This window comes from Echiichthys vipera (genome assembly GCF_963691815.1).
Source record: "Echiichthys vipera genome assembly, chromosome: 18".
Lineage (NCBI taxonomy): Eukaryota > Metazoa > Chordata > Actinopteri > Perciformes > Trachinidae > Echiichthys > Echiichthys vipera.
The window spans coordinates 10,713,199-10,737,600 of record NC_139843.1 but is presented as its reverse complement, the minus strand read 5'-3'; the positions used below and the strand labels follow the sequence as shown (position 1 = coordinate 10,737,600).

The 24,402-nt window shown below is 41.9% G+C and overlaps 1 protein-coding gene across 2 annotated transcripts in view; it reads right to left on the bottom strand.

Moving 5' to 3' along the window:
* Positions 1-24,402, bottom strand: part of vti1a (vesicle transport through interaction with t-SNAREs 1A) — a 115,873-nt gene that overhangs the window by 12,865 nt on the left and 78,606 nt on the right. Inside the window, exon 7 of one of the 2 annotated variants that reach the window (XM_083932438.1) lies at positions 22,660-22,721. In XM_083932438.1, the coding sequence (XP_083788564.1) occupies positions 22,660-22,721 (62 nt within the window). Of the gene's footprint in view, positions 1-22,648; positions 22,722-24,402 lie in introns of both variants that reach the window. The other variant, XM_083932439.1, reaches the window with a different exon arrangement.

Genomic DNA, 24,402 nt, shown 5'->3' with positions numbered 1-24,402 from the left:
TTCGAAAGTCCTGACTGCTGGTTTAAAGGCACAGTTTCTGAATATGAAATGTGTGCATTTCTTGAGTTGGTAATTTGGTTTCAATCTGCTACAGATCAGATATCTAGGACTACAAGATTGTCAGTAAAGAAAGCGACTAACGCCGGTTTCCTCTGTTGGTCTCCAGAGGTTAAAGGTCATGTCTGTATGTCAGTGTGGACAGAATGCAGACTAACCAAGCTAGCATTTCACATCAGGGCCACGGGTGAGCAAGAGAAGAGCCTTGAACTTGACCTCATGACCAATAGGCCACTCTTGCCCCCTTGCTCTGTCCTGCAGGTACGAAAGGACTAAGCCAGCCAAAGGTCACAGTGTCAGACTATATGTGCATATGTGTGAGAGCAATTTTGCACATGTGTGTCCGCATCAAGAGGGTGTTGAGTAAAATGTGTGAAAACCTACAGGAGCGAGTCTGGCAATCTGGTGTGAAATAACACAGTACAATTAAGGATTATGTGATCCATCAGTTACGTCCTGTTTGGACATGCAGGTACAGATTGGTTTATCCAGCAGGTAAGCAGAGCAGAAAGAGAGGGAGGAGGAGACTGGGAGAGATGTAGGGGTATAATGTCATCCCACCTCCCATTTGACACTACAAGGGAGGCTTTAGTCGGTCTAAATAATCCATGCTGTTCCATTAAATTTGCAGACTAGCTTCCCTTGTCCCCGTGTCTTAACTGAGAGAGCCTGAGTGAGGGAAAAGAGGGGAGGGGTCGAGCTGGAAGATATGAGGAAGGGAAGTTAGATAATGGTTTAGAATAAACTCAAGCAACAGTTTTTTACATGGAGGAAATCACCAGTTAACGAATGTTAAAGCCAGAATTAGATGCCAAGAACTGAGATAAGAGGTTTATAAAGAGAATGAGATGGCTAGGAAGAGAAAAGATCATGTGTGGGCTCTTTGAGTGACACTGATTTGCTCATAATTTCTTGCCACACCGTCAAATCTCTCCCTCAACCCATGAAAAAATAAGGACTTGGAGTGTGTGGGGGGAAGCCACCAGTGTGACAGGGATTGTTGCAGTAACAGCGTTATTGACTTGTTGCTCCAGCTATATTTGCTTAGTGCTCTGGAGGCCCGATCAATAGACTCTGCGCTCTGAAGCCCTGCTAATCAGGGCCCTGCAGCCATGCGGGGTCAGCCTTCTGCAAAAACTCAGAAAAAGAAAAGAGGTGGAAAAAAGGAAGCCTAAGCGAAGAAGCAAGCAAATAGGAAAAGATAGGGAGCAAAAGAAAGACACGAAGAAGAACTTTGAGGGCCGGCAATGACAGCCTGTGTTAATCGACCAAGAATTCTCTTTCAATCCATTTTCTTTCCTTCCACCGCTAGAGGTAAACTCATGTGGCATTCTTGCTCTTCTCCAGCAGCAGTGTGGGCGTGAGGCACCATGAGAGATGCAGATTGCTGCTTCACCTCTGCTTTGCTGTGAACCGTGGTTCAGAAGTCAAGGGGCATTTGGGCTGCTTTGGGACTTTTGGAAATGCAAGAGCCAATCCATATTTGCAGAATCCAATTGTGAGATCTCAGGAGGACTCCGTAGTGCTTAACATAGATATAGAAGGAGAGAGTGAACCTTAAGCATGCTAAAATGATTATTCAGGAGGGAATTTAAAGGCAAAGATGCACAATGACATGCACAGTGTTGTGAATATCGAAAGAAACAATCGGACTTAGTGACATTTGCAATGCTAACAAACAAACAAACATAGCAAATGAGAACACAAATCATCTAACATTCTGCACATCACAAGCCCACTATGGAATGCTATGGGAAATTCATGCGGGAACTGTCCATCAAATATTAATGATCAAGTCGAGCAAAGTGAGTTTTCTTACTGTTTTTTTCCCTTGGTATCTATGGTCACTGCTGCTCTAAGAGACTTCCCACAAGACACAAACCAAAGAGAAAAGGAGAGGATAGAAAGAGAAAAAGGGCAAAGGAAGGGTAAGGATAAGGCTAGAAGGGTGTATGGGTGTTCAATATTTTCCTTTGAGGGGCCAGAGCCTGGTTAGCTTCAGCGCAAGCAGGGTCTTGATACACAGGTCCCAAGGTGTAAACAGAATCTTGTACACTGTTGTGTCATTGTTTTTTTGCTTTTTATCAACACTTCTTTCTGTTGTGTTGTCAGCTGGGGAAGTGGGATTCTTGTGCACAGTGACACAAAGGTAAAGACAAGAGGGTTTTCACTGACACAGAGTCTTTCGGCTAACTTCTTCCAGTCTTTGTGACAAACCAAGGCCAAGAACTTAACTGCAGGATGGAACTGATAGCTGAATGTGAAAGACAATAGTGCCAAACATACACTTTATGAGAAGAAAATTAACAAAACTTTTTTCTGGGAATATAAAACCTCTTGTGGCTAATGGCTGTGGATAGAGGTCCAGTTTAGAAGATGCAAATCAGACAGCAGAAGGACAAACAATAAAAAAAAGAAACCATTGGATTGAAACAAACTTACATCCAAATAGTCAAGCCCTTATAGAAAAAACACACAATGATGGAAACCTCTTGTCAATGGGGCCCTGTTCTCCGTCTTTGCCACAACCCTTGCAACACCCCACGTGGAATACCAACACCCACCATCGAGGCATAAGTGGAAGTGCAGGGTCAGCAGCGTCCCCTCTGGCCTTGCTGACCAACAGATATTCTAATAATCACCTTCCTTCTGTACTGTCAGACCTGCAACCAATGGATCCCTCGTCCTGCCTTCGCCCTCAATCTCCACTTATACTAGGGGCTTTACGGAGCGGCCCTGCTTCGATACATTAAAACTGCTGCCCCATGATCAAACGAGCAAATACCTCCCGGGTCAGCAAAGGGCTACCCCACGTCAGTTAACAATGCAGCATTTAAACATCAGTCGTATGCAAAGCAGCTGGTACACAGGGGAGGAGATGGGCGGCAGGAGAAAGCAGAGAAGCAAGGCCTGGACTGGAGAGATAATGAGCACAGGAGCTCACAGGAGAACATCAGCAGCTATTTAGCGCTACCATGTCAGCTCCTACACAGCTTTATGATGAAAATATAAGATGTGAGGCTCCATCAGCATCATAACAAGGATGAGCGCATATTTATCTGGTCGAAATGCAGACTCACTGTAATGTATTAGATAGTGAGTTACAGGTAAACACTTCTATTGGTATTGTAAATTAAGACTATATCCACCAGTTCTGACAAAAATACTTCGAAAAGTTCTTTAAGTTTGCAATAAAAACTGCTACACAATATAAACATTTGACATATACTGGGGCTGTAAAGCAGCCCCCCTTATTTTATTATTTTATGCAGGTAAGAATAATTAAACGCTCATGATTTTAGCAGTTGATTGTTTTACTTGCTTAAAGGCCCCATATTCTACTGGTTCATACTTTTATTTTGGGCTTCTACTCGAACATGTTTACATGTTCACTTCTTAAAAGTTTTTCTCAGTGAGTGTTTTGATACTTTCAGGGTATTTATATAGCACCTCGTTCCGCTTTATAATAAGAAAAAAGTCGTGGAAATCCTTTAAGGTATGCTTTTGTCAGCACTGGATGCCCATAGGTCATATTTACCCATGAATTCTATGCACACGCTGAGAATGTTACAGTATATTACAGACGTCCCAATGTAACTGAATGTCTACAGAGCTGTAGCTTACACCCCAAAAAACAAAAAAAAATGAAACTGTGTGTATATAAAGTGTTGGCAAACAAGAAGGTGCATCTTTTTTTGTGTGAAGTACCCTTTAATGAAGCTTAAGGGTGAAGAGGTGAAGAAGAGGTTTTTTTTCTGGCTTATCCCTCTCTCCCTCTGCCTACTGCTTGGTTAACCGACTGACCTGCTGTCAAAGGAGCCTTTGTGAGTGCGCTTTGGCGGAAGGCCAATCAGATCCTCCGGCTTGTCTGTCTCAGAGAGGAAAATGGCGCCCCTGGTATGCCATCAGCGGCAGAAATGTGCAGACAGTCTGACTGCTGAGGCAGGCTTGGCTTGCTGTGGCCCTTCCAAAACTATGCCGGAGGAATTACCTGTTTGGCCCATGGCCAGAGGGACTCGTTCTACAAGGCCCGGTGGTTATTTATCTGTTTATTCACTTAAACCTCATGCACACAGGCACTTTAAAAGACATTTCAACTCCTTCACATCCACTTCCACAGGTTCTGACAACACTCTCCTTTGAACTACACAGGTAGTTTCAAGGGGTTTGAGTTAGTAACAAACAGTTATATGTCAAAAGGGCTCCTATTCCAAAGCAAACATTCATGAAAACATGTACTGAATGACTACTGGGTTAAATCATATAACTGACTGTATCTTCTCACTACACAAAGGCTTACCTTTACTTTATCCACACCCATACCTATTTCCAATACCTGCTTCACCTGTCAAAACTTCCTGTGTGCCTGTATTTTGGCATCAGTGTGAATGACACTGCAAAATGGTTAATTTAATAAGTAGTTCTTTTGGAATACCCAAAATGTGTGTGTTTTTGGATCAATATATATCCAAATTACAAACATGCATAAGATTTCTGGTTATATAATACATTAGTTGTGAATATCCTGACACTAAATAAAAGGCAATATTACATTTCATGTCAGAGGAACAAAAACAAACATGACACAACGAGAATACAAGTTCCAACAAAGCGCTGGTTTACACTAAACAGGGATCACACCTTGCTCACTGCACAATCCCTGTTCATTTCCACTATGTAAAACCTGCCAGAGACGAATACAGCTGCTCAACAAAGTGCCATTTGTGACACATCATCCGAGGAAGCAAGTGTTTAGGCTCCTGCTTCAGAAACAAACTTCTGACAGCGGGAGATGATGAAACAGAGCAGATCCAAAATTATTCCTGCACTCCTCCGAACCTGCTAAACCTGCTGCAGCCTTGAGCATGCCCCTCACCCTCCCCCAGAGAGCAAGAAAAAGTAAGGAAAGGGACAAAGAAACTAGTTTTAAGAAGAAGAAGGGTTGGAGGGTGATGTAGGAATGCTAGACTTTTATATATTATTTAGGTTTGTAAATTTTCACTGCGCAAACAAAAGGTCCTTTGATCGTTTACCTGCTAATGTAAATGTAACGTCAGCAGTACCGTAAGTAAGCACGAATGGGAAGTCCATCTCTCGTGGGACAAACATAAACACACTTGAATTTACAAACACAAACATGTCATCAAGCACTGTACGTGAGATCATAAACCTCCACGTTTAGACCCAAACAGAAACACCATTCTTGGTGTGTCTCACGTGTGTCTGCGAGTTCGTAGGGTGGGGTGAGGAGGATAGTCGAGACCTGCTCATTTCACACTGCGAGGTGAGCCAGGGAGCAGTAACAGAATATAGCCATAAAACATGGTGGAGAAGGGGGAGGGAGCATGACTATAGCCCATAGATATAGTACGTGTCCAACTGCCACCTCTTCTAGACTCCCTCCCTCCAAGTTTTTCTCACAGTTATCCATTATCATAACCACTGTCTCTGTCTGACACACAAGCCCCCTTTTTGCCTGGCGACTCTCACCTTGACAGGCCTCGAAACAAAGCGGATGGGAATGTAGTTTGATGAAAAAAAAAATGAAAATTTTGTGACATATAAATATAATTATTTCAATCTTTAACAAACAACGTTATTGTCACTTTAAGTCACTTGTCAACTTCCCTTGGTCAGCTGGTCCAATGCTACTTGATAACTTTCAAGTAAAAAAAAGAAAATACTGCAACAAAACTAAATATAAACACTCACATTTACTGAAAATAGTTTGTCGGTTTACACCTGGCACCATGGGTCTCAATATTTCTCCTTCACACACGTCTAGGCCTTTTAAAAAATGTTTTTCAACATTTTTAACTCTGCAGCCTTATCAAAGTCTCGGGAGGGGGTCCACACCTCAAACGGTGCCACTGTCGACAGAAATAACCCTTATCCCCACCTTCTCCTTCATTTGGTTGCACCGGCTCACATAGCCCCATGCTAGGAGAGGCAATTCTATGGGGGTGAAAAGGGGAGGAGAGAGTGAGGAAAGAAGTGGACTTGACATAAGAGTAAAGAGTGAAAGTAAGGGGAGAAAGGTTTTTAATAGTTGGACTGTCCTATCAGTGAGAGCAAATCCACATAAGCTGTGTTGTTTCACAACACACCTAAAGTAGGTAATATATGTAAGACTTTTTCCGAAGGAGGTAGGGTTATCACATAGATCCAAAGGCCACTCGTTATCCAAGTGTTCCAGGGACTGTGCCGTTCTGAATCTGAAGCGTATTTCACGAGTTATTCTATTTTTGTCTCCAGGCCACAGTGGTGTGTAAAATGAGAGGGAATGCAATGTTTTGGGAAATCTAATTTGAGGCCTGTGTTTGTTTTCCTGGCCTTATTTTGCAACCAAGAGGCTGGCTCCAGAGCACCACACTCTCTTTCCCCCCTAGTTTCACAACAACAATGTCCAACACCAACATCCAACCAAAACTCTTATATTCAATTGAGGTAAAGACATTAAGCTGCTCTTCTCCTCTCTTGGGTCTCTTCCAGTTATACCACAGAATTAAGCAGACAGTTAATTGGGAGGTCATTCACCATGTCACAGGAACATATGCACACTTAGGTACATATAGACGTATCTAAAAAACACAAAAACTAGCAGCCATCTTTTGGCAGCTAATTGCGACATGCTCCCAGTGGGAGGAGAGAGGGGTCCTCGGTCGATAATTAATCCTCGTTTGGAAAAGTAAATGACATTCATTAGCGGGGAATCGAGCCAAGTGCCATTATTTACATGGCAATAATCTGGAGCGTGGTGGTGGCGCTCTTTTAATGTTACAGAAATAACTCTGGGACAGGGGACGAGTACAGTTGCTGTTCTCCCTTTTTTCCTATGTCTTCGCACCCAGGAACAATTAAGCCAAGGCGAACAGATGGGGACGCCTTTGAGTGAGAAAGCTCCACTGAACGACTCTTCATCTCCTTCTCATCTCACTCCCTCATTCAGATGCACTCAGGCATGTGCACACACGCACAAACAGCAGAAATAAAGACGAATACATAAATCCGAACATGCACACACAAACACATGGCACACATTCAGGCACAGAGAGCATACAAAGTACTGAGCATACTGAGCTAACTTTTAAAATTATCTGTCGAAAGATGAACCTCATACAAGATGCGAAACAAGAACTTTGAAAAGGGGGGCACTTTGAAAACACTGAGCTGTGACGGTAAAATCACAAAAGCCTTAATGCAGATATTCGTAGAGGAAAGAACACTGGCTTTCTCTATTGAAAATGGCAAATGTCATATGTTTATCTTACCATGACTGAAGTGCATATTTTGATGTTAGAGTTGAGAAAACGTCCCAGTCTTTGGTTAGTACTGTAGGTTCATAGAAAGCGCATGCGTTGTACACAATAGATACATATATGTGTTAACATCGCTGAAGCTGATGCAATAATAAAGATGTTACACAATGGACCATTTGTTGCACAACCCTGAGGTTTTAGACAATGGTACTAGCCTCTGCACAATGCACTGTTAGGGATGTGCAGATGAATAGACAGCAACAAATGTAAAAGACAAGCAGACCTATCATCAGCACTGTTCACAAAAGCTCAACAACTACACTAACAACTGCCTAACAACTATAGTCTTCTTAGAAAGAGTAGAAAAGCACTAATGAGAGGATGCATAGAAGAGAAAAGTGGTCATCAGCTACTCTATTTTACGGCATATGTTACATAATCAGCTTTTGCTTGTATTACTTAAAATGGAATTCAAGGATTTTTATATGTAATATATAGTATATATTATTTTTATGAGCCTTATTTTCTAAGAGTTGCAGGTTTTTCATCAATAATTCAACTCTTCCAAACACACGGTTTTATTTACTGCATGTATCACAATATTACAGTTTAATCATAATGTATACTTTTAATACAAACCCAAATTGTGGTTAAAACACATTCTTACAAACACAATGGTTCATACAGCAACGGGGCTGAATGTTTTCATGTCATTTGTGATATGAACACAGAGAGCCATTTGTTGCTCTTTTTTTTACATCTTCACCTGTAATGTCCGTGTTTGCAACTGTAAAGTACTTGGAGTTACATTTATTGTACAAAAGGTGCAATATACAGAAACATTTGTTTGAATAATTAGTTGGTGCACTTTGTGGAAAATGTAGTTGTCAAAATCAAGTCAGTGTCATTTTACAACACATCACCCTTCACTTAATCTCTTTTCAGAATCATTGTCCCTGCTGACCTGGATCCTGCCAGGTTTCTCATCCAGTCCAATATCAGACAGCAGGTCACAGCCATGGAAGCTAACACACCTGTTATTGTGTGACCTGTTACCCATCTTTGTCCAGCTAAGTACAATGATAAGGTATCAGTCCCTGGGGAACTTGGTGACAAAAACAGAGGGGACAGAACTGAACGTATAAATCACAGCTTCCCAGTTTCAGCATGCCCTCAGCCTCCACAGACACAGGGGATAGTCCCTGCCCCCTCTGGCCATGCTACTAGACAGGGAGTGTTCCAACAGACAGCCTAACCCCCTCCGTAACCCATAAGATTAGGTAACATCATCTTGTGTTTGCTGACACCAAGGAAACAGCCCCCGAGCCCCGTAAGGCCTCTCTCTCCGTCATATTCTGTTACGTCTCCTAAACAATAGACCCTGTCAAAAACACTATATACTTCTTCATCCCTCCTTCTTCTCACTACTAAATCAATCCCTAAACGAGTAAGATCCCTGGAAAAACTAAACCATGTGAGGTTACAAAAATCCCTAAACAAGGGCAATGGCCATGGTTATTTTGGAACTTTTTTGCTTTTAGTAACTACTGTATTAATGACTACATAATGTTGTCCATTCTGTAAATATTTGTTGTCTCCAAATTTCTGACCAACATTGAAATTAAAACTGCTCGCCCTTTTTCCTCCCTTGACGCTGATCAGATGCCAGCCTATTATTTTAACTAAGGGGAGGACTGAGGCCTAGAATGACCTTTCCAGAGCAGAACGGAAACTTGCCCAAGAAATCCGATAAAATCCAGGGTGCGGGCCTCGCTAATTCGCTGGACCAGTTCGCCACACTTCCACGACCTTTTTTCCTTCGGCCACCCCCCACCAACCCCCAATCGATCTGCTTATCTCCCAAGATCAAAGGCTCACACCGCCGTTGTACATTTAGCCTCGGCTGGTCCTCCCACATCATGTCTAAATATTAATGATAATAAAGTCTCACACCCATCCCTGTGTCAGGCAATTACAGCCAACATTGATCCTCAGCTCTCTGCTCCAATTAGAACTCACCGCTCGTAATGCGTCCTAGCACATCAAAGGATAACAGCCATTGATCCACTCCTGGATCTTAACGTTTACCGTTAGGAGAGAGGAAGGGGAATGTGGCTCGGCGGTGGGGGGAAGCAATATTCTGACTAGAGAAGAAGAGGAGAGAAAAGAAATCATTTTATCCAGCCACTCAGGTAAAGGAAGTGCTGAAACTCAGAGGGCAAGGCATGGCAGAGGGGGCTCAATAATAACGGACATTCTGACAGTTCAGAAGGCAACTAGCAATCCAGAAAGACTCCTTCATAACAGCATGGCCACACTTAACACTGAAATATATTCGCTCTTTTATCTTACCATAGATCTTTTTGCTCAAAACCATGAAGTGCATGTGAAGAAAAGCCACGTTTAAAAATCAAGTTTTCACAGAAGCTGTTGTGTCTGCCCATCATAACTGCAGGCATGCAATCACAAAGAAGCGAGTGAAAAGTCAATTTGTAATTTTAGCTCAGGGACAGATTATCTTACATTCTCACCGACAGACCTTTCGGAATATGCCTACTTCTAAATATCGATGACTGAACTACAAGCAAACTTAATAAACAAGGAGGGGGGAAAAAATGAAAAATCAGTCTTATACAATACAGGTCTCAGTGGGAGGCAAGAAAAAGCTTCAGTGAAACATGAGTTATCATGTCACCTCCCACATCCATGTCTTTAGGCCAGCTATCCTTGATAACTGACCTTTCTGACATCTTAAAGTTTGAGGAAAGGGAAATATTACAAATCTGAGTGCAGCATACACTACAATATACCATTCTACAGCAAAAACTCTCTCAGAGAGAGGAACAGAATAAACAACAGGGTAAAATCCGACCCATTGAGTCAATAGACAGCGACATGTCACCATTAAACCATGGACATTCCTTGCACAAATGAAGCTAAACAATCCCAGTGTTGACACCATTATTTGACAGGGCTTGTTTTTATGCTCTTTCTCTGCTCGACTGATAGCTCTGATAGTCCTGGCCTCGGGCACGACCTCACAGCTGCCTTTGTCACAGAGCTGGAGGAAGGCTTAACCATCGCTCTGGGCTACAATGATACTCTTCATGCCACTATAATACACTGAAACACTGTGCAACTGGAATGCAACCCAGTGGTTTGTATACCTACAATTAATTGACTGAACATGGCTGGCCTCTTGACACTCAGCTGAAATATGTTGAGCAATGAGGTAAGAGAAAAAAAGAAACGAAAGACAGGCACAAAATAAGTACACCAATTTAATTAGTAACAATGCTGTAATACTGCTGGCATCGGTTTTGAATCCTGCAATACATAACATGACAATTAATACCTGAATAGGGAATGGAGACTGTGGGCGTGACGTGATGAGGTTCATTCAAAGGTCATGGCAGAGGAACTGTGTTAACTATTTCTATGTTTATAGTCAAACCTTATGCACAGTTAAGTGAATCAACAGGAACTTAAGATAAAAACAAGAACAAATTCATCAATTGATTTCCACTTCTATAATAAAAAAATAGACGTTCCCTCACAAATCAATTTTTTAAAGTGCTAAAAGTCAAACTAGCCATCTTCTAGGCAAACAATTTATCAAAATCCTTTTTCTTAAGTCTGTAAATCCTTAGGCTTTTTTTTCAGCATTTGTTTGTGTATGATATTTTCCCTCTTCTAAACCCACTGTCCTGGCTGTGGTATCCCTCACTATTATACGCTTTGCTAACATGGTGCTTTGCTTCAACTCTGTACCTCGGTCTCTACCAAACGATGTAATTAAAGATTGGTGAAATGAAACCGGTGTTTAGAAATGGTTTATGTCAAGTCTGTTCTGAAATGCTATACCACAGGGAAACTTTTAGATGGGATGTGTGTGCATCGACGTCTTGTTAAATAAAATAGTCTTGGCCTGAATAGTCAGGCGTAACATCTAACCAACATTGCCTCAGTGTCAGCCAGGTCAAAAGACGAAGGCTGTGTACAATAGTAATGCAATGATAACGGTAGGAAAACATTTGTTTTTGGCTGGTATATCAGGCTCCTCACATGTGTGTGATACTCAGTGATGCGTTCAGGTCAGCTGAGGAGAATCAGGAGATTGGCGGGTTCGACAAACAGGCTGGGAAAATGACACTAGGATGCTAGGCCAAGACATCAATGTCCGCACAACTTCCCTTTAACACTGAAGCAATGTTAGCCCTGGCGCCATCAGAATATGTGTTGGGGTTTAAAGTTTACACAATGGCTGACAGGATGTCCATGTGACCTAACAAACACTCCGAAAATAAACAAAGCAACTCTAAATTTTGAGAGGCAATGGTTTTCAAGGCCTTAAGTGATGGTTTAGAAAGAGTTGGATATTTGTAAATCTGTGACAACCAGGCTAAGATGTACAGCATAGAGATGTGTTGCACAGATCAGATAAATGTTGCACATTATTCTTTAACTTGTGTAGAATATTCAAAGAGTTACCTCGGGTGAGTTCAGGGCCTCTTGTTTAACCCAACTGCAAATCTAGTACCAGTCAAAAGTTTGGACACACTTTCCCATTCAAGTGAATGAGAAAGCGTGTCCAAACTTTTTACTGGTACTGTATAATCAAATCAAATGATATTATTAAAATAATCACAAGACTGACCCGGTCTCAATTTTATCAATTTAGTTACTGCTTATATATTGTGATTAGCATTCATTTTTTTTCCTGTTTCCAGTAGCATAGGAACAAATCCTGACAATAACACTCACAAGTGTGAAGGAAATTGATAGTTCAGCATTTTTCATTCTCACATTCCTACAATTACATTGGCAAATGCAACTTTTGGACTGTGGAGGCAAAGTGTATGCAAAAAAAAAAAAGAAAAGAAATTGTGTTACATTACACTACAGGGGAAAAATAAAATATATATTTGCAAAGTTTTCAGTGTTGTTCTGTGAGCAAGGTTGTTCAAGCTGAGACAAATCACGATGGGATGATGTTGACCCTTGAGGTGCAAACTAAGATCCCTGTCGCCACAGAGACGTGAAGACCACGGTGTGAGCAGGGAAGTCTTCTCTCCAGTTGGCAGCAAGCCTGGCCTTGCACCAGAGTGCTCAGCCAACAGCTCCTCTCCTCCGTCAGACCCCCCTCTCCCCCAACACCTCTTCCTCCACAGCGTCCTAGATGCCAGTCTGCCTGGCTGGTGGGGGCCAAACAAGCCCCAGCCATCAGGCCAAAGGGGCAACGGAACTGCTGCCAGCTGGGCCAGCGCTGTATAGCCGAGCACCACTCTCCAAACAAACATTGCAGTGGGCCACAAGCCACGGGCAACATGGAACCTGTCATTACCAGCCGTGCATGGCTGGTTCACTCCCCAAAACCCAAGCCAGGCCGAGGGCTTGAACGTGTATTGCACTTGACTCAAGTTTCTAAGCCAGGGTATGTCATGAGAGAATCCCTTTTTAGAATAATGCTGGATCATAAGCATATTAAGGTACATGTGTGTATTTGCCCCTTACAAATAATGTTTCCTATAATTGTCAAAACCCTTTGAAGCAATAACAGGAAGAATTTTAAAGCCATGATTGACAAATTCAAGACAATTACATATGAGTGAAAAAGTGGAAAGACAGTGCCTGCCAAACAGTCCCTTGGGAATAACTGCATACCGTCTAATTATAACATCTAGAAAACTTCCTATGGTCCCTGGGCTAAAAATGGACTCTATGTGCATTGGACCTCACTGGGGTTTTCTCCACTGATCAAGGTTCTACAGACTTTTGTGGCATAACTCTGCTTTGTCCTTACGATTTTGGCTACAACAGATGAGGATTTGAGGCATTCATCATAAAAAAGACCTTTTCAACATCAGTAAATATGAATCGGTCAAAGGGAGGACTGTTACGATTCAATGTCCAACCATGTTTCACTGGAATGCACCACAAAGCTGACAAAGCTATCTAGGGAGAGACTTCGAGTAACAAATTCTCAAATTGAAAAACACAGTGACCAAACACTGCAGAATTACAAGGGATTATAAAATATTGTACAATTTCGGGTGGATGTTTGATACAAGATAAGATAAGATCAGATCAGATAGAGTATAAAGTATAAAGGTTGAAAAAGTGAGAAGGACTTTCAATGGCTATTGACTAATGAAACTACTGGACTGAAATATAGTGATGCAGGAAAAAAAGACACACATTTACTTTGTGTGTTTGTCATCTTTTCCTTTGTTGTATTTATTTTGTATTGGATGTTTTTAATGAAGAATTATTATATCACAATAGAGGGAATAAAAAAATATATATATATATTTTGTGTAATAGTAATACTGCATTGTGAGATTGGATTGGCAAATGAGATATTTTCAAAACTGTTGTATTTTATACATCTTGGGATGCCCTTCACAGCAAGCACCACCAAACCAAAGTAAGGGATGGGTGGGTGAAGGGGTCTGTCCTTTTGCCTTGCCGTCTTTGGGATGGAAAAAAAGCTAAATCTATTTTTTTGTTTAGTATCAAAGCACTCAAGGTTAGGCTTTAAGTATTCTGACAAGAGCTCCTCTTGAATCCTGATGCCTACAAATGTCTTGCCACAAAACCTTTTTAATTCCTTGAAAAAAAGTGGTCCTCTTTTTTATTGTTTGGCCCACTGTGATAAAGGGGATCTTTTATGCCATCAACAACATGGTAACAGTGTACTGCCTTTGTTTCATTGCACCATCCTGGGGGTCTGTTAGGATGAGATAGACATACAGAGGCGCAGTAAATGATTGATGGGTTAGAAGAAAATATTATAAAAAGAATAAAAACGAGTCAAAATTCAGTATTTGTAAATATTTCAAGCTCTTGCACCCTGCCAAAGAATGATCTGAGGGGCAACAACAATAACAGCAAAACTATACTTAAGTATCTATTCTGATGCAAACACAACTTAGACAGCTGACTTAGTTTGTTGAGACTATTGCTGTTTTCAAAAGCTACTTAGATAGCCTTGTTGGAATAGAACTATACACCATAGCAATCTAGAACCTTGAGCCCCATTGGACATAAGATAAGATAATATACAACTTTATTGATGATGCTTTCCTGTAAGGTTATCAGCTGTAATAAATGTAGCTGAGCACATGGGGCTGAGGTCTACACTGTAAGCCACTATATGTTATTACCCAACAAAATTAACTGTACAAAGATAGTAGGAGAAAGGATTAAATGAGAGCTGGCTGTCCAGGTAAGGTATGTACAGTGCAAGTGTTTGGGCAGGAGACATTATATCTTGGCAAGTAATGCAGCACCAGAGCAACTTATCATGGCAAAGGGATCCCATGTCCTGGCATGGCTCAAGATGGAATAGTGCCTGACATGCGCATTTGAATACGGAGTCTATTGCAAATATATGGGAAACAAAACAGCCCTTTTTTTCTCCTTGACACAAATACTGCCATCCAGTAAAGCAGTGGCATTCCACGATATCTCAGGCAGCTGTTGCATAGTATGCCCAGTAGTATGCACAATGGCTTGCTGGGAGGAAACAACAGTCATGTAAGAAACAATGTGATAGGTTCTAATTGCTTCAAAATGTCCTGAAGAAGGCCCCCTATTATCTATTTAAATCGGCTGATTATGGGAGGCTAGGAGGAGATGGAGAAGGGGAGGAGGAGTAGGAGGGGGCGACCTAGGCAGAGGGAGAAAGCTATCCTCTGCGCTGCTGTCGCCTCATTATTTTCCGTCTTGACGGACGCCCGCGCTCAACCCCTGGATGAATGGCCCTGTGCTGAATAAGTTATCGCCAGACACACAAAGGGAAGAGTGCCACAAACAACACAGCAGTACTGCAAATCATGAATCCCTTTTTCCTCTATTTCTTTACCCCCCCCCCCCCCCCCAAAAAAAAAATAAACAACCTAAACCCCCACCCATCCCCCTGCTCCCTCTAGACGACGCAGGCCCTGCCACAGACTGAGATCTCACCTGTAATTTCTACAGAAGCTCACAGTAGGTGGGAAGAAAAACCTAACGGATATAATAAAAATGAAAGGGAGGAAGGATACAGGCATCTATGTTTGCTGAAAAGAGATATACCTCCATTCCTCCATTTTGTTTCATCTGTCCTTTTTGTTTGTGCAGCTCCTCAGAGAAGACAGGGACCTCCTTTGGACAGCATCTGAAGATGTTTGAGAGGATGTCTTTTGTTCTTCTTAAAACAAGGACCACAGCATGATCATTGAAATGATTTGGTTTCACCTGATGTTTATTTTATTTCCTTTTCTGTTGTTTGGGCTGCCAGGGCCTGGCATATCAAATCAAGATCACCTCTTTACAATGCTCTCATGAGAGGGTGTGTGAGAGGGTCCCCTAAAGATGCTAAATGGGAGCTAGGAAATAATGACAACAGGAAACAGTCCATTCCCAAACGGTTATGGCTGTGATTTGCTCTGAAGCTGCCAATCCTTCTCCCTTGCTGTCACTCAAAAGTAGCAGTGGAACTTTTGGACAGGAGATCCTCTTTCCCATCTGACCGGAAAATCAGAGGGTGCCGTGGCCCGACAGGCGCTCGACGGCAGATCAAACAGGGCGGGTACCCTTGGAGTGACACCTGGAGCCACTTCAAGGGATGAGAGCGCCACTGATCTCCAGTCATCTCGTCAGAACGACAGTCTGTCAGGGTTAAAGGAGGGGGAAAAAAAAGAAGCTCTATCAACGGTAGATGGTATGAGCGAGGTCGAATGAAGCATCACCTCAATGTCGTGGATGGCTGACCCTCAAGCATTTGGAGAAGTGATGGTGAAAAGAGTTTTTTTTGTTGGAATGTTAAAGTTCAGGTACTAGGTGATAACTAATGGTGCTGATATATAAAGCCCAAGATATGACTGTAGTCTTTGCTTGTTGTGCTGTGCTTGTGAATACCTTAAAATTAATTCCCGTTCAATATTAATTATCTTTAAATCTAGCTGTTTGTATCTGATTCTGACATTTTTTTGTATGATTTCTTTTAGAAAAACTTGAAGTTCTTCACACAACATTTGGAATAATTACAATTCAACTTTGTCCTGACCTATCAAAAAAACAGAAGCCCGCTATGGGCTAGATAATAGATAGAGGGAGATATGTAGGGAGAAAAAGGGGGCTTTGGCAGCCAGTTAAGCGAGTCAATCCTCAACAGACAAATGCATCCCTTATATAAAACACAACACGTCTTTGCCCTTGTCAACAACCCCTTCTTCTAGCCCAGACTTGTGTGTGTATCTTTTCCTTTCTGCAAAAAATGTCCCATCAGCACTCTCTAATGGGTGAGGTGGAGGAAGAGAGAAAAAGACAGAGATAAAGCAGAAGGGAGAGCGAGAGAGAGATAGAGGTGGCAGTGGTGCTTGTTTGGCTCAGGAGCAGTGAGTAATGAGGCTGAGGCGCACCCTGTCATTGTCCCAGCAGCAGCCTGTAGCCACAGACCCACAGGCACACGCACCCGCACACACACAGAAACATTAAAAGTGTCTCCTATCTCCAAACAAGACACTTATCTGACATTCAAAACCAAAAAAGTAAAACAATTTCATGAGAAAGAAAGTTTAATATCCCAATGTTTTTGCTATTATTTTCTCTATAAAAGAACCCTGTCAGTATTAGATAGATAGCCTGTTCTTAGATACATTCAGAGGAGATACTTACATCTTCAACTTCGAATACTCAACAAACATATGATGTGATACCCCTTCTACAAATCATGAGTAGAGAGTAAAGGTAAGAGTCCTAAGGACCTCTATCATGCCCATGTTCACGGATGAGGACAACACAGCACAGACTGCAAATGTGCACACGGTTCTGCACATACTACAAGTACATTGGGTGTCTGAGTAGGCGGTCTATACACTTGTGACAGCGTCTCCATGGTTAGAAATTTGAGTGGTCGTACCGCACAGATGTCTGTTTGGAGCTGACAAAATGTACTTATCACACGGCCCCTCTTGGCTACGTGGATGTGTACAGTATATTTTTACCTTTAAAAATCTATTTTGGCTTCCTTGCTAAAGCAAATGGGCCTCAAAGACCGGCAAGGTCTTCCAGTGCTACTTGCTTGTCTGCCAACAGTAAAAACTACTTCCATCAAGACCGAATACCTTAACAGGCTAACATGCTCTCCTTTATACGCTGAACATACTGATAATAAGCCCGCATGCACATACACACAACAGCTGCGCTCATCTCGACATGTATAAAGTTAAGCTAGGGGTTGCAGTGAGGCCAGATACGATTCATGCTTTGGCACTTTGCTCTTTTGCCAGAATAAAAACAGACTGGACATAAAAAGCACAGAACGCCTCCCTGGAGGGGGCAGAAAAGGCCAGGGATAGTACTGACCCAGAGGGATGCAGCAATATGGGGGTGGGGGGTGGGGGGTTGAGTGGGGTGGTAATGATGCCAGGCTGAACAAATTGCAAAGCAAAGGGAATGTGTTTAAATGTAGTACATGGAATTATCGTGGCAGCAACATGGAAAGGAGATCAGAGAGTGGGATCCACTGGGAGCATTCTGCCACTCTCGGGATAAAAAAAACACGAAGCTTGGGTATGGCTACTGTGATGAGTTCAGTTGTAATACAAAGTAAAATATAATGTAAAATAGGACAAACGTGTTACACAATGTCATAGACATTAAGTATACTCCAATATTCTAATAAAACACTAAATAAGAGCATATATATTATTATGCAGGATTGTAAATTCCGCTGACAGTAGGTGTAATGGTAGAGCGTAGTACCAGAAAGCCTGCCACTGCTTGACTGGGCTGACTCTCAAGACCCCACCACTCTGTAATGACATTTTTCCTTTGCTCTTCGCAGCCTAAAACAGGGCAACACAAATAAATAAATAAAAAGCTGCAATCTACCCTATCTTTCAACTTCAATTAAAGAAAATCTCATCTTTTTGTTCAACTTCATAACGAGACTTCAAGAGGGCCCCAAGACTCCGATCCCACCACAGCTCTCTGGTACAGTTGAATTCCATTAATTATGTGACCTACATATCCCAGTAGTTAATATTCCAGACAGACGGATAGAAAGAGAGTGTATATTTGCCAATACTCCAGGATAGAGGCAAAACTTAGAGATCTTAGGGAATCAAAAGTTCACTCCTCCCAATGCTTATATGGGGCCATGCACTATGGTCTCCCAGCTCATGACATTGTTTGCATGTGGGTTTATTGGGCCAAGCAAACCAGGAAAAAGAATTACCTGTTTTCTGTGAATGACGCAGGAGGGAAACTTTTGATATTCCTGTAGCCAAGGGTTAGTTGAAAGGTCTATTTCAATTTAAGTAAATGATCAAAAGTATAACGGGACTTATCAGAGAAATAAACTGGGCCGCAAAAAAAGACAGCTTGACAAGACAAGTCTCAAGAAAGGATGTTGGTGTCAGTAAGGCTGCATCAGCTTGTGAGCTACTGCATCATCCTCACCCGGCTCATGGGCTGATCTCTTAATCAGTGTCCAGAGTGTGCATGAGTCCTCTTCTGAAGGCTGAGGCTCTGTCCATCTTGTCTGCCCGTCGCTACTGCCAGTCCAAGCCATGAATATGGAGCTGTTCTGTGGCTGGGAGCTTGCTTATGTTTTCTGTCTGATATCTAGGCCCCATTCCCATTTCAAAGGGAGGTCCACCCGGGGCCTTGACTTTTTGATCTGCCTGGCGACTGAGTCGACCACCTGCATGTGGGATCAGCTGCCAGCGAGAGCAGACAACCCCTCTGCTTCAAAATATACATCCACCCCCCTCCCTCTCGTCCTCCCAGCTTCATTGCCCTTCACTGTGCCCCCCCTCCCTCCTTCCGTGAAGCTGCCAGGAGCCCCAGTGGTCCTAACTGGGTCTGGAGCTGCATCCCATTCCCAACTGATCTGACCGGGGTGGGTGAGATGCTTGAGATGTTCGGTATAGCAGCAGGAAGGCTCACACTACAGTCACAGAGCCATTTTGTATTTACAAGAAGCAACAGTGTCAGTTTACCATGGAAACAACAGATGCCTTACCAAAAGGTCTGTGGCTTCTCTAATCAGGGATAGTGACCCACACTGTGAGCTGTAACCCTTCTCAATGTCGTCTGTACCAAATCATTAGGTCTCTCAAACTTTCAAATTTCGTCTTTGGGGTTGTGGGTGTAGGCCTTCTTCATTTTACAGAACCTACCTTTTGGGTAAATTCAGTCCTCAACATTTAAGTGTTTGGTTCATTGTCAATGGAGCAAATTTGAATTAAGGGTTTTCTAAGACAAGTTTCTATTATAAAATACTGATATGTTTTACACCTGTTAATGAAATGAAGGTGTTGTTAATATTTTACATTGTATTTCTGTAAAACACACATAATTCATGTAGCTATAATATCTAGGCATCTAAACTGAAAATCGAGAATGCAACCAATCAAAGTTGCTAAACAGGAACTAAATGAAATGATAATAGTATTCATTTGATGATCATAGATATTAATATAATATCAGGATTGCCTTTCTGCCTCTTTGCGATCACTGTTTGTCACTGTATAAGTAAAACCCAGAGGATTGCAGAAAATTGAATTTAAAATGAACTGAGAGTGGAGGCCCACCACTAGACCACTGACATTCACTAAGTAAATGAGGACAGCTGACATGAGACAGAGGCTATGTTTGTGAGACTAGTCATCAACGACCACCCAGCCAATCAACAGCACCTATAAAGGGTTTTATACTAATTACCCTCATTGGCAGCGATGAGTTTAGGTAAGAAAGGTGTAAAGATTAATTTTCAAACAAAGCAACAGCTATTTCAAATGTGTGAGTCTGAATGTTTCTTACAATAAGTGATGTGCACAGAGTCTTTAAGTTAATTGGCTTTCTTGAACTCTGACAGCTAGTTTAATGAGTGTCCAATTGTTTCTCAGCTGGGGTGAAGCATCCAGAAAATACAGGCACCTTAAGAAGAGATGTGAATTTAAAAGAAATACATCAACAATGACAAAGGACACCATTTATTCTGTGGATCATGATAAATCCCTCTATCCCTCCTCTGGTACACTTAACTCTATTTGTCTGAACACGAAATCAAGGCCAACATGCTTACAGTTCATAATCAACTTAAAATGGCTGCAGTATTTTTGTATCTGCTCACTACCACAGTTTAGTTTAGTTGGAATTTTTTTCTGTTATTGATATAAAATGATTGTCCATAGCGCTTGGCATGGACAAAATTATTCTATTAGTTTTCAATTGCAGCTAATTACTGCATTACAACAAATAGTAACAACATAATTAAACAAAATAAACGAAATATTTATCATCAACAACATCAGGTTTGTGTAAGTGCAGAGGTTATAATACATACAGTAAGAGGAAAGGTTTTCCTCTTGGTAGACTTAAAGCAATACTTCTACAGCTGAGACAAACAAGTGGAGAATGACAAAGCACCACCCCCTAACTCCAACAACAGTGTAAAGAAACTACAATGGCTCTGACATGGCACACAAATAAACAATTAATCAAAAGGCGGCAAAGCGGGAGAGCAAATAATGAAATGAATGAGGAAATGAGGACAAATTGCCTGAAAGGGATGGGGGGTGAAATATCATTGAACTATCCTGACCTTACTGTTCACTCTCAGTTCTCTATCTCTGGTTACAAATGACTTCAGATTTGACGTTTCCAGCCCACAACCTTACAACAAAACACACTTTCTTTTATTCAAAACAGTGAAGAAATGAAAAAAAGAAAGACTTTTTGTTAAAGAATGACGGGAGGTATGTTGTGCTGCTCCCATCAAGCAGAAAGGCGGGCGGTAGTCGAAGAGGCTCATAGCCGGGCCCCACTTTGGAAGGCCCTCATAAATCCTGATTTGAGCGGGGCGCTAACCAGAGGAGGAAAGGCACGTCAAGAAAGGAGGCTGGAGAGTAGGAGGGGGGTGGCAGCTTGCCTCTTAAAATGCTACGTCTGATTAAGTCTTCCCATTAGGTGACAGCTGAACTTTAACATTAATATGATAATATTGAAATAAGTGTGTTATTTACTTCAGCACCAGAGGGGGGAGGAGGGAAGAAAAAAGGGAAGGAGGAAGGAATGATGAATGATTTCTGGACAGCTTTGGGTGACATGCCAGGCGAGTTGACCCCCCCGCGATCCTCCTCCTTTTCCCATAATCAGACTTGACAAAATGGAGACATATGCAGAAATATTGGTTACAGTCGGCGTCACAGCCCTTCTCAGGCCTTCCCTCGCTAGTAACTGCCGGCCGCCCTGTGAGCCGCCCTCTAAATTGTCTACGGGCACTGAAGCATCTATTTCAATTGGCACTTCCTTCCTGGCCCCAGGATTTTACATTTAGTCGGTGTCATTTACATATTACTCTTAATCAAAATCCACAGTGGGCGACAGGGAGAAAAAAAAAACAAGAAAGAGGGAGCGAGAAACAAAACCGTGGCGTCACGGTTCAGGGGTAGGCACACAGGCACTTTATAAAATGGAGATGTGACAAGACATTACGATGTGTGTGTGTGTGTGTGTGTGTGTGTGTGTGTGTGTGTGTGTGTGTGTGTGTGTGTGTGTGTGTGTGTGTGTGTGTGTGTGTGTGTGTGTGTGTGTGTGTGTGTGTGTGTGTGTTAGGTGGATAATGCAAGGACTACTGAAATATTTGCGTGTGAATGCTTCTGTTTGTGTGATTGTTGGGAGCTGCCTTGTGCATGAACTAGCAGGCAAAGAGAGACAAAGAATGCAAGCTGGATATGGGTTGTAAGTGCATTTTGTGAAAAACAAAGGCAAAGAGAAGAAAAGAATAGAGACATGTACAGTGTGCCAGCCTTTTTCATCAGGATACTGTGCTGGGCTTCTCTTTTCTCAGTCTATCCAGACACTTAACACGCATACCATTGCATGTAAAAGAACATGTTTGTTAGTTTAGTTTGTTTGTTCATTCAGACACACACACAGTAAGTGGGGTATACAGTAAATGGAACATACATACAACTAATCAGAATAATTAGACATCAGAATAAACAAATACATGGCCCTCAAAATTATGAGCTGCAGAAAAAGTAGACAGACATTGCATCTATTTATTGTGGTTGTACCTTGTTGAGTACATGTCACGTCAATTGGTCACAATTTTACTAGTGACTACTTGTGATGGACTGCATTATTAGCTATAACTTTTTTCTTTAAAATGTAAACATTTGGTGCAATGTAAAGCATTGTGGCCAAAAGCAACACAGTGTTAATCATAAAGGAAAATATCATTTTGATCTAATTATAAACTTAATTAGATGGACTTGGAGCCCGCTCACAGCACAGTTACATACAGAGAGGTGCAGAAACGAGGTCCGTACCTGCCTCTTACCTTCTCAGCATGCCGGTAAGGATGCGAGAACTCTTGCCCAGGTTGGCGTCCGTTTCTCTCAGCTGGGGGGGACAGAATCGGTGAAAGACAGGTTTTGGTTTTCATTCTGGTCCAACAACTCTCAAGATTATTAAACACAGTCTACATCTTAACTAAAGGAGTGAACGTTAAAGAGTATCAAAATGTCCTTGAACTACACAATACACTGCAATAAAAACCTTTCAACAATTGACCACCTTATTGTACAATTAAAAGACAGAAAGACAGAAACAAGTAGATTCTTGTTATATAAGAATGTTAAAATTGGCAATGAACACACTACATCTTATCACAGCAACAGACTGTTGGATTAATGGCAACTACTTCACATATACACACATTATTTCATAATCAGTTTTAGATTCCCTTTAAAAAGTTGCAAATCCCTTTCCCACTGGACAAAAAAAACACTAACACCCACTAACATCTGGCTTTTGCCTTTAGTGGGAAAGGTTACAAATGCATTCATTCCCAGAACGGATAATTCTGCAGGAGTCCCAAGTGTTTGTCAGCTCCAGCTCTGATCAGCAGTGATGTACTGTAAACATGACACTCGGGAAATAGGAAAGTTTATTGCCTATATTTAGACACCTATACACGGACATTTTGCTGGAAAAAGCGTCATTATTAGCTGTTTTAAAAAAAAATGTTTTATAGAAAATCTCTAGCTTTCGATAAGTATTCAATGGCAAATTTCCACTTAGGAGGACATGTCATTCTAATAGCTTTCTGCTCATACTGCAAAGCAAACATTAGTATGGTGTAGGCAAAAGAGTGAGAAGGGCCCTTTACTGTTGATGTACATAGCAAGCACAGTGAGTCCTTGAAGGCACACTTGAAATAATGAACATGGCTATTCAGGGTTAATTGCCTTGGATATTTTCCTTTCTCTTGCTCAATCTTCTCTCTTTTCTTTCTCTTTGCCTTTTTTTCCTCAGGGGTCATGGAGATGTTTTCATTTCATCCTCTTATCAGGTATAGGGACTTTCGCTGGGAAAAGGAATTGGCAGAGATGGTGCCAACAAGGTGCAAGTGTGACTGCAAAAAAACAACAAATGCTGACACCGCGCTGAGTGAGCTGCCACTAACGTCTACCTGTAGTCACATTTCTAGAGGATGATGAGGAAGTGTGGGGTTTTTTTTTTTGCAGAGAGGTTCTCTCTGGAGTCAGCAGGGAGTCATTCATCTTCATCTCTCTCTGAGATAATAACTGCTTCCCAATAAAGCCCCTCTCACCCAGTATGTTTTCAGTGTATTATACTGAATTCTGTTCTATTCTATATTCCTCATTTTCACATCTCTTCTTCCAACCTTCCTTTTCTCTACAGTGGTTCCAGCATCACTCTTTTCCCTGCTTGTTTTGGCTCATCTTGCAGTCATCTCTCTTGCCTGCAATTCGCCTTCTCTTTTCACCCCTCCTTTACTGCTACTTTTTTCCTCTTCTTCCATCCTTCCTTCCTACCCTCTGGCAGCCTGGGCTGGTGCGATGCAGGTTGCGAGAGCCAAGGATACATGTGATACAGGGTAGGAGGTGGGGGACCTGGGGTATGGGCCCTCTGGCAAACACAACAAGTCCTGCACTTGCCTGATGTCTGCCTCTACCCACAGATCTGTCCCCTAGATACTTCACACTTTCTCCCAAAATACATCTCTCTGAATCATTCCTTCTTTCCATTCCTCTCTTCCCACAGCTTCTCACCAAAT